The sequence below is a fragment of the Aplysia californica genome, unplaced genomic scaffold (genome assembly GCF_000002075.1).
Source record: "Aplysia californica isolate F4 #8 unplaced genomic scaffold, AplCal3.0 scaffold00018, whole genome shotgun sequence".
Lineage (NCBI taxonomy): Eukaryota > Metazoa > Mollusca > Gastropoda > Aplysiida > Aplysiidae > Aplysia > Aplysia californica.
In genome coordinates this window covers 2,654,669-2,666,626 of record NW_004797288.1, presented here as the reverse complement: position 1 = coordinate 2,666,626, position 11,958 = coordinate 2,654,669, and the positions used below count along the sequence as shown (strand labels likewise).

General features: G+C 40.7%; 1 protein-coding gene across 1 annotated transcript in view; it reads right to left on the bottom strand.

The window, feature by feature from the left end:
- Positions 1–6,749: 6,749 nt before the first annotated feature.
- Positions 6,750–11,958, bottom strand: part of LOC101855228 — a 32,932-nt gene continuing 27,723 nt past the window's right edge. Inside the window, exon 18 of the mRNA XM_005090522.3 lies at positions 6,750–11,925. Within this exon, the coding sequence (XP_005090579.1) occupies positions 11,083–11,925 (843 nt within the window). The 3' untranslated portion in view covers positions 6,750–11,082. The remainder of the gene's footprint in view (positions 11,926–11,958) is intronic.

Genomic DNA, 11,958 nt, shown 5'->3' with positions numbered 1-11,958 from the left:
CCATCCCATCCCGCCAACTCCATCCATTCAGCTTCAAAACCAGACCCAATAATTTAAAAAATAATATACTGGTTCCGAAAAAAGCTCCTTGTGCCCCGCCCATTCTAAGTGGTAATCTCACAGAGCAGTGGCAGTGGGCTTCCCTAAAAAAATCAATTAACTCTTTCCTCGTCCCACAATCCTACCATACAGCTCAAGACAAAAACGGAATTGTAGTGAAAGGGTTAAGTGCTCGACGTTTAGGAGTATCGAATCGCTCACACCCAGTATCGAACACCTCCCACCCTGTCCTCACGGGCTCACCACACGTGAGGTCAAAGATATTTGCGCCTATGTACTCTTCAATCTTTGATGAGGTGCAAAAGGTAGAGATACGTTACCAAAAATGGCAAATCAAAGGTGTAAGCGATATTGATCTACATGTACCTTGCCGGCTTGACAAGCCGTGACTATTTTTCTTGGACGAAAATAATTATTGGTACCTGGTATACTTACTGAAAGTGAAAGGGATCTTATTTGTATAGCATGACCTAGTACATTAAAAGTTATGCTTAAACTGTGTTCAAGTGTTTGGATGGGGGAGGGATTGGGGGGGGGGGGGTATTCACTTTTTTTTTATAATTATGCCCTCTGTTAACGCAATTTTGAGATTGTTTAGAGAAGGCAGACTGCGAGGGGCACAACCCAGCAGACACAGATGTCATTAAAAATAAAGTTCCCACCCTAGAAGTAGAACTGAACTCGGGTCTTTTGCATGTGATTAGGCTACCGGACTCGTAATCGTGAGATTACGGGTTCGGAAGTTCGAGCCGCGGGCCCGACGTTGTATATCCTTGGGAAAGGCACTTTACACGAATTTTCCTCACTTCACCCAGGTGGGAATGGGTACCCGGCCATAGACAGCGAAAGGTCTTGTCAGCATGTTAGTGTTTTAGCGCCTATAAATGGCTGCTTGCGGTGTATGCTTCCCAGGAAGTTGAGGTTGTTTCAGAATGCTCTCAGGTCAGCTGGGGTAATGGTAATACATTGTACTTAAGATTGTGAAGCGCATAGAACTTGCTGTTAAGTGGAGATTTGTGCTATACAAATGCTATTTATTATTATTATTATTATGACGAAGAGCCTAACTATGACACACAGGCGCTGTGTGAGAATAACTGCCGTCAAGACACAATCTGTCATTTCAAAGACGGGGTCAGTTCTGCAGGATTTGGAAAGTTTTATTCTTTACTAGACCGCACCTTTGAGTATAGACTTGCAAGTTGCATTCTCCGAAAGGGAGCGAGGGGAAGATGTTTGCACAATAAGTACTTCAAGTGATTTTGCAACGGACACGAATTCGAACCCAATCCTCAAAAACATCATTGTCACGACGTGGTGGAATCAGGCGCTCGCCAATTTTTGAGCGTATCGAGTTATTGGTATCATCTTAACGTTTGTTCATTTTCTTGCTTTTATTGATAAATAAAGTTGGGGTCGCCTGGTTTTAGAAGTTAGATTAGTGAGAAAACGGGTAGCCAACGTTTGGGGACTTCCAAACCAGTGGTGTACTTGGAAAGTACAGAGTAAGTACATTTGCTGTGTCCTTGATAAACGGTTTTCAGGAACATTCATACATAATTGTGTAGCTTTTTTTTTTTAAACGGACATAAAAAGAGCTGGTCCAAAATAAACCCAAAAGAACTCGAAAAAAATTGACCAACCAACAGAAAAATGTTTGTTTCTTCGATTTCATTATTATGACTAGCGCCTGATTTCACCAAGATGCCTAACAGTTTGTTGTTAGAATTCTCTTTCAATTTAACATTTGATTCTATTGTACCAGAAGCAGAGTAATAATATACGTAGGTCATTTCAAAAGTGGAGCCCATTGCCCCTCTTCAATATTATGACAAAGTAGCCCAGTGCAGAAAGAAAATGTATTATATGTATATATATATATATATATATATATATATATATATATATATATATATATATATATATATATATATATAATTATAATAATAATAATAATAATAATAATAATAATAATAATAATAATAATAATAACAGTGAAAGCAGTTCATAACAAAGAGTGAGCTTAAGAAGAAGTCACATTTTTAAAGTTTAAAAAATGGAGATCGGACAAGAAAGCACTTGAGGTCGCGAGATATATATTATTATATATCCCAGATACAAGGTTGAGACTGAAAAAAATAACGGGACAGCTCCCCAACGAACCTCGGACTTCACGCGTAAGCCAATTTCGAAACCAATAGTCCCAGGGTGGGGGGACGACACCCCCCCCCCCCCCCGACCAACACTGTACATTAGTAGTGTACATGTAATAAATATCCCAGTGCATTTCCACCTGACAACGTAACTCACCGTCAAGGTCGGACACGACAAACACGGAAATGTCCAGTCTGTTTGTTAGAGTAAAGAGAAGCACATCGACACAATAAAGCTCATTTAGTGCTGAGTAAAAGTAAGACAGACAGTTTTAGTTTTAGTATGAGTTTTACTTCTCTTGCAACACAATAAGGTCATATAAGTGCCGAAGTACAGTAAGCTGTCACCGGAGACCAAAGACGTGGAAGACGAATGGCAAACATTTTTAAAATCCCTATCAGAAATACGGAAAAACAGGTGTGGCACCAAACGAATAGGCGGAAACAAAGACAGAACAATTTGCTGATGGAATGACGAAACCAAAGAAGCAATTAAAATGAAAAGAAGATATTCAAGAAATGGCAGAAGTCAAAGACCGAAGAGGACTATATAGAATACAGCAAAGTGAGAAGAGAGACCAAAAGAATTATCAAAACTGCTAGAGAAAATGCTAAGAAAATATATGGCGAGAAACAGACCAATGTCTGCAAGGAAAACTCTAGAGAGTTTTATAAAAGTGTGAACAGCATGCAGGTAACGAAAGACCCATACAACCCGAAATGAATTATAAACGATAAAGAGGGTAATGCCATTCTCAGCAAGCATGCCATTAAGAAGGAAAAAGATAGGAAAATTACTTCCAAGAACTGCTCAACACAGGCGCTTACATGGACATCAAGAAGAGTTACAACCATCATATGGAGAGCATACAAAACCACCCATACATCTCAGTGAAATTCAAAAGGCACTCAAAACCAGCCCCAAGAACAAAGCCCCAGGACCAGATGACATCGCAGTGGAAGCCATAAGAGCTTGTGGAAACACCGGTGTACTGTGGCTGAGGTGAGTTTTCAATTGAGACTGGGAGCAAAGAAAATTCCCAGATCACTTGCAGAAAGCCACAGTGGTCCCATTATGGAAAAAGAAAGGCAACAAACGCGACTGCAGAACATATAGACAGAGGCATCTCTTTATTAAGCCACGCAGGGAAAAATATACCCAAAGATACTGGAATACCGGATAAGACCTATTGTAGGGAGAAATCTGAGCAAAGCTCAGTTTGGATTCCGAAAGGGAATAGGATGCAATATTCGCATTAAGACAGATATGAGAGAAAACAATCGAACACTAACACAGAATTCAACATCGTCTCTATTGATCAACCCTTTTGACAGAGTAAACCATGCAAAACTCTGGAACACACTCGAAAAGTATGGCGCCTGAGGACAAATGTTAGATAAAGTCAGAGGTCTATATACTAACTGTAGAATCTCAGTAAGAGCGAAAGAAGGCAATACAGACTGGTTCCAAATAAGATCTGGAGTACGACAGGGATGCGTTCTATCTCCCCTCCTGTTTATGATATATTATTATATGGACACAATAACGCAAGGCGCAAACCAAAGCCTAAAAAGCCTAAATGAACTTCTATTCGCAGATGACCAATGTCTTATTTATCCAAACCAACAAAGCCTCCAAAATCACACTACCGAACTGAACAACAGCTGCGAGAAATTTAACATGAAAATAAGCACATCAAAAACAAAAGTTATGAAGTGAGTCGAAACCGTAGTCCCCTGAACATTCATGTCAGTAGTAAACAACTGAATCTGGTGAAGGAGTTTTTAATATCTTGGCAGTACTTTTTCTGAAAACGGATCCATAGACAAAGAAATAGAAATGCGAACTTGAAAAGCCAACGCTGTCACCAACCAGCTCGCACCCCTCCTATCTCATCCAAACATTTCCAAGGACACAAGGGGACAGATTATCATTCCAATATTAATACCAACATTATGATACCAGTGCCAGACCTGGACATTAAGTAAAAACTACCCATGAAAGCAATATCACTGCATGTGAAATTAAATGCCTTCGCAAAACCATTAACATCACAAGACAAGACAGGCAGAGAAATAAAGATGTAAGAGCAGCTATCGGCATTGAGTCCTGCCAGCATTACATAGAAAGACAGAATAAAAATGGTTTGGCCACCTGTTACGTACGTCACCTGACCAGCCTGCCTCGAGAGCCTACAACTCCAAGCACTCGGGTTATAAAGGAAGAGGGAGGCCACGCAAAAGATGGGTCGGGGGAATCAAGGAAACCCTGAGAAATATAATATCACAACTGAAAGAGCTGCGGAGCTAGCTTACCATAGAAAACGTCATCTCCCCTCGACGCGTAACGGCAACAGAGGGTGAAAGAGTAAAAGTAAGTACATGTAAGTGCCAAAGATTAGAGCTGTTACAAGAGAGTAACAAACATGAAAAAAGGAGAGATCAGGACGATAGATGTTTGATAAGTAAGAAGGAGCAAACCACACCAGAGCACCTGCCAACCACCCACTAAGACAGACAGACGGACATACAAACAGACAACAGACAGACAGACAGATGGACGGACAAACGGACGGGCAGTAAAGAAGTACTAGAAGGAAGGTTAAGTCTTTATGAAAATGAAGCCTCAACAAACACATTAAAATTTGGCCAGGGGCAATTCTTACAATCAGAATACCTGTACAAACGTACTTTTTTTAGTAATCGTTTTATGGCACTTGCAACACACTTAGATCATATAAGTGCTGAGGATAAGATGTGTTAGAAGAGAGTAGCACATGCAAAAGAAAAAAGGAAGCGAGATAAGGGCGACAGATGTTTGATAGAAAAGAAGGAGCAAACCACCTCAGAGCACCCACTAACCACCCACACGAACACTTTAAAAAGGTTGAACAACTAAAAAACACAAAAAGCGCTGGTTTAAAAACAGCCGCTGTTTAAAATGAAAGTGTTTTTACATCCCCATCGACACAATCAAATCAGTTAAGAGGCAGGCTCCAGCCCTTCATGCCACTCAGTGTAGGGTCAACCCAGAGCAAAAAGACCGAGATACTCGATAAAAATGTATGTCTGAGGTAGAATTGTCAGGCAATATGTCATTGCTTTCTGAAGGCACAAGCTTGATTCCTGTGTAAGTGTAATGTTAAACTACCTATTACTTACTATCTCTGTCTTTGGTTTTAGTTTTAGTTAAGGTTTTACGGCCCTCGCAACTGCATAAGGTCATATGAGAGCCAGAAGATTAGAGGTGTTAGTGTTACAAGAGAGTAACAAACATTAAAAAAGAAGGGGCAATAATGACGATAGATGCTTGATAGGAAAGAAGAAGCAAACCACACCAGAGCATCCGCCAACCACCCACTATCTCTGTCTGTTGTATCCTACTCAGTGAATATTGGCCCTGACAGGCAAAGTAAAGGCAGCCCACCTCCTAAATGATCTAAACGGTTTTGAAAGAGGCAGAAACATTCACAACATACAGATATGTGCAGGCATGGTGTAGGTGTGGTATTAAATGTGCCTTGGAGTCTTTGTAAAAAGTTCATTGTTGAAGTTGAACACCCAAATCAACACGCTTTAGTTTATTTAGGAGACGGGCTACTCTGACCATATGGCTGCCCCGTGCTAAGACTAAGAAGGATTCAACGTCCAACACAAAGCGAGAGATACTTAATAAAAATTCTTCCCACAAAAGAATCTACATCACGTCTCCTGTGAGAGATCATGGGGAAGCTTGCAACCACTACACCATTATGTATAAGTATAATCCAGTGCGGATCTATTCCCCTCCAAACTCTCCACTCAGCCTCTCCACAACCCTGATACCAAAACAAAACCTGGTGACACCCTCCAAAACAACACAATGCTACTTGTACTTTTTTCATCCTCTGTTGCCTTTAAAAGGTAAAAGCTTTTGAGTGGCATCCGAGGCCTAGTGGTTAGGCTACCTGACTCGTAATCGGGAGGTTGCGGGGTAGGGGGTTCGAGCTGTGGGCCCGACGTTGTGTCCTTGGGAAAGTCACTTTGCACGAATTTTCCTCACTTCACAAAGGTGGAAATGGGTACCCAGCCATAGACAGCGAAAGATCTTGTCAGTATGTTAGTGTTTGAGCGCCTATAAATGGCTGCTTGCACTGTATGCTTCCCAGGAAGTTGAGTTTGCATCAGAATGCTCTCAGGTGTGCTGGGGTAAATAGTATAGATTGTGAAGCGCACAGAGCTTGCTGTTGAGCGGGGATTGGCGCTATACAAATGCTGTCTATTATTATTATCTATTATTAAAAGTGTCGAGGGAACATGCAGTTTTCTACAGAAGGCCATCACTGCAGCTCTTTCAGTAGAGATATAAGTTCTTAGGGTTTCCCCGACATCCTCAATCCATCTTTTGCATGGTCTACCTTCCTTTATATGAGTACTTGGTGGTATAGGTTCTCGAGGCTGGCTGGCCAGGTGACATTCGTAACAGAAGGCCAGACCATTTTATTCTGTTTTTCTATGATCCTATTACTCAACAAAAAGTCAACAAAATACCAGTAATTATTTTCTCTATATATATCTTTATTCACGCCTCAATACAGCTATCAAGGTGACATGACAAGGACAGGATCCACTTATGTACAGACTTGGCTAATCATGGTGAGTGAGACGAGGGATGAACTAGGAGAGGAAAGACATGAACACAATTAAATAATAGAACATTGTTCCGAAAGAGCCAGAAAATCAATGAAAAAAAGAAAATGTTCAATATTCAATAAAATACCCCCCCCCCCCCCCCCAAAAAAAAAAAAAAGACAAGCTCACTTTCAAAGTCAACAGGCTGGGGGGGAAAAAAGACCCAAATGAACAAAAAAAAACCCAAAAAAAAACATTTCTTTGGACCACCTCAAAGTGATTAAGCAGGGTTTTCAATGAACATTTCAAATTAGATTCCCACATTCATTGAGCGAATTTTTTTTATCAGTTTCAGCAAAGTAAAAAATGGAAAAATATTAGTTAGTGTTAAACATACATGATAAGGGCTGATGGAATGACTTAATACGACATATTAAGGGACCCAGATGTCACACACCTGCCTGCCAGAAGGTCCACTGGTCAACGTATCGTCTCTTGTTCAGCATTCTCTTTAAACCAAATAAGACAGATGCCATTACCCCTGAAACTAGACCTGCCAACCACTCCATGACCCCAAAAAAAGGGAAATTTCCTACGGAATCATCCGGTTGAACCCCTTTATCGAGATTACGAAAACCAACCAACCGAGGCAAATAAACGAGCATTGCAAATGCACGAAAATAACAATGTGTATTATCACATAATTTATAATACGTCACAACAAATAAAAAAGTGTATTTTCACACCATTTATAATAGGTCACAACAAATAAAATTGTTTTCGTGTCATTTAGGATAAGCCCCCTGGGACTCGACAGAAACCAAATTTTGTTTTGAAATCAGATTTTATGCAAATGAGATCAGAGTTCTTTGACAGGGGAAGAAAAAAATCGGACAGTTATCAGAGCGCTTAGCCTGTCTGCTAAAACACAGCAGAATTGTTTTCCGTTCTTGGAACAGGCAGATCTGATGAGCACAGTAAGACACAAGATAACTGCAATGGGTATGTCCTTTCAGTAAAGTCAAGCAGTGGCTCCGGACATAAAACACTTTCACTGTCATCATTGCAAACAAAGGGTTGTTCTCACAGTATGCAACAGACCCCACTACATCTCTTCTCCCACTGCAGTGGGTCCCACGTTCCGTCAGAATACCGACATACAATAAAACAACATATTTCTTAACTTCAGTTACAGATCCAAGACAAGCTTCAAACAATCCCAAACTAGATTAAATCTTAAGTCTAGAAGTAATTACATAAAATCTAGAAGAAGCATCTTTTAGTGAGTTGTCAACACATGTGGGTCCTGTGACATAACCGGCATTTTGTGAGTATTGGTATTTATTTCATTAGAAAGAGTTCACATAAGCTAATACATATTGGGTAGTGCTGACGACGGGCACCATGAACAATTCAATTTAAGAAAATATGCGCGTAGTGAGCAAGCATTTCCCCCGCACTCCCCCACAGACTGCATTGACCACAAAATTGGCTCTTTGTCTTGCTCCATAACAATCTGTTCACGGGAAGATACCTTTTCCACTGAGCCACTTTGCATAACATACAATATAACACGATACCTACACTAGTGTTAATCTCTCTCCATTTGAAAGTTGTCTCTTCCATTGAAAACCTCTTCAAACCTCCTCTCTCTTCCCCTTGTGATAAAGGTTTGACACATGTCCCTTCAGAGCACAGCGGCTCTGAGAAGGGAATGAACTGGTGTAAGCCTACACCTTACACTTTTGACACAGATCATCTGTTTCCAGTAGCGAAAAAACCCCACCAAAATAATAGAAATAAAACTCTGCATGTTCAGAGTGCAGCATCCTCATCCTCTACACCAAAGGTCACCCCATGCAGTGGGGTTCTTATACAGCTCATACAGAGCAAATGCTTGTGCTAGAAGCAATAGACTGATCGTGAAACACTTTAATTAAAGCATTGCAGGAGTAAAGTTAAAACATAGCATAACAAGTGCACATATATAATTAATTAGTCCCCATGTTGCTGTCTTTCTCCAAAAGACGTTGGTCAAAAATAAAGATGAGAAAATAAAAGGCAAACCACACCTAACAAAGTTCAATCCTCACTCGAGATTGTGGAATAACCGTCAGCGAATTCCTGTGCAAAATGTCCACATCTCGTAATCATGGCAATCAGATCTGAGACAATATTAATTGACAATCTAAACTTCAATAAAAACTGGGCAAAATGAAACATTAGAATTCTGATACATTCACCACATAAAAGGAAAGAAAATTGAAATATAAAAAGAAGCAAATTCCCTCTTGACAATCACAAAAAAAAAATCTCAAGTCTCAAAAGATGACCCAATACCAAAGACATAAAAAAGAAATCGCGGACAGATCAAGATGCAAAATGTACTTCCTCAGTCAAAAACCTCCTGATGACTTTTTCAAAAGCAAGAAACTCTACAGTTCCAGCACGTCATTGTATAAAAAGCATAGTTTGGTAAGAATGATACATTTCTGATGTAACAACCGTCAGCAATGTAAACACCACAAACAAAATTTCATGATATTTAGCGCACATAAGAAACGGGAAACTAGTACATGGCATGTAAAAGTAGTACACTCATCACCTCGCTTGTTCCATCTTTGCCTTGCAGAAACAAATTCTTTTTTTTTTTAATTTCAAATTGAGGATTTTTGCTCTTGAGGAGGAGAGTAGCTGTTGCGTTTTACCAGACACAGAATTGCAAATCCCAAGTCAGAGTTAGCTTGAGCTCATTCTTTACTAAGTGGGCCACTGGAGCCTCAAAGGAGTACTCCAGCAATGTGTTGTTAGTTTGCTCCAACCTAGTTTTACCTCCAAGAAAATTTTACAGCTTACAATTCATAAGAGTGTCTATTGTCACAAAAAAAGGGTCAAGGGTAATACTTGTGTACTTGTTGCTCCATTCTCTTCACGGTTGAATACCAGCACAAATTTCGCTAGGTATATATAGAGTTGCCAGGTGTGGACTGTAGGTAAAGAGAAGCCTTTTGCACATAAATAGTCTTTATATCTCTCCACTCTATCTACAAAACAGCTTTTTTCACCCATCTGCTAAGTTTAATTCAATTTTCACCTACTACTACTACTACAATGTAAGCTACCAGTACAAAAGTATGCAATATAAATGTGTGAAAAAATGTTCAGACATGTATTGACATACATAAAAAGTATACATTTAGTAATTTGCACCCCATTACTTTCGGTTGTCAGTCTCTCTCTCTCTCTCTACAATCAATGCAACTTGATGTAGCGCCAGCAGTGCATTTGCACTTTACTTCACACATAACGGGGGGGGGGGGGGGGGGGGGGGGGACAAAAAGAATATATAACAGTAACTTGACTAAAAGAAAATAATAGATACAAATTCCAAATCTTCATTAAAAACAAATGGAATTACACATGATTACACATTTTGAAGGAAAAATTGCAGTGAAAAGGAAAAATTAAAATAGCTGATGTATCAAGAATGCTTATGTCATCACCTTCAAGTAGATATTCTTAGCATAAACATAAAATTCTGCAATGAAAGATTTAAAACTTTAGAAAGCACAAGCTAGAGGTAAGATCAAACCATACCTCATCATATATTTCTATTTAAAAATGAAGCAAATAAAACTTCGTAAAATACAAAAGCAGAAAGAAGAATCCATACTTGTTCCTCGTGTTATCAGGAAGGTGTGAAACCTCTTCCATAATTTATCATAGCACAGCTTCTGTCATTGGTCACACAAAGGCTGTCTCTAAATCTCCTCGTTCTCAAATTCTTAGTCGCCCTACAAGTTCTAAGTCTTTCTCACAACTCCATCCCTGACTACCCTTTCCTTCCTTCCTCTGTGCTTAGCTCAAAAAGACTTACAGTACTTGTTTGGTGCAAAAGTTTCTGCTTTCAACGACGTCAAGAAGAGAAAATAGAAACTCCAAATCATTCTCAGGTAACAGATCTTTCGAAATACTGAGCTGAACTAGAACCCCTAATGAAATAACATACTTAAAAAGTATTCAAATTACTATTTGTAGTTGGTGTTCTAGCCTCTTTCTGTTCACGAACAAGAGTGAAAACATGTCAAATGAAACAATAATCTAAGTTATAACTGCTTATAAGTTTATTCTTCTTTATACTGGCTAGTCTTTTAACATGAGAAATGTGAATGTCCTACCACAATCCTACCATGAGAAAAAAAAGAAACAAAGGGTAGTTCAGAGAGGAGAAAGAGACATCTCTTTGTCGTGACACCACCTAGTGGCGGTGGAAAGCCCAGTGGTCCTCCCCTTCCTCCTGCAGGAGACTCTGCACAACGCACTCTAGGTCCCCGTCAAACTTGATCAGCAATTGCCGGTTTTTCTCGCGGTTGGCGAAACCCATCTCGATGAGCCGCTGCATTCCTTGGATCTCTCTCCGCAGAGCTGAGTCTGCAATGGTGAGCGACGCGATCGGGGAGGACTGCAGCGACACAGGGGGCGATGATGACGTCAGAGAGGAAGCCGAGTTTCTCTTCACAGCCGGCTCTTCCCCACAGCTTTTGACCGCGGCGTCATCAGCCACATCCGAGTTGTTGGCGGTTGGCTCATCCACAGAGCTCCTGGCTTCAGCCTCAGTACTCCCCCCATTTGCTACGGCACTTTCCTGCCTCTCAGACCCGTCTACTACACTAGGAATGGCTGACGGAGAAGTGGCCCCGCATAACTCTGCTGGATCGCAGTCCGATCCGACGGAAAACCACTCATACTGCTGTGGCGCCCAGTCCACCTGGGGCGGTTTCCAGGAGGATTTTTGTGGCTTCCAAGCGGACTGAGGCGGTTTCCAACTGGACTGAGGCGGCCTCCAAGTGGACGGAGGTGGCTTCCAAGTGGATGCTGGAGGTTTCCAAGTGGACTCTGTTGGCGGCATCCAGTCTTCAGGGGGTGTCCAAATCGATTCCTTGGGCACCCAGCCTCCTGGTGGGACCGCATGTGGTACAGCTCCAGCATTTGTCAGAGCTTTATACGCCTCGCTGTCACCTCTCACTTTCACAATTATGGGTCGTTTTGGATCTAGAGCTGCATCTTTTTTTTCACTCTGACCCTGCATCTTCCTTTCATTCTGTTAAAAAAAAGAAGTAAAAAATCTTTGTTG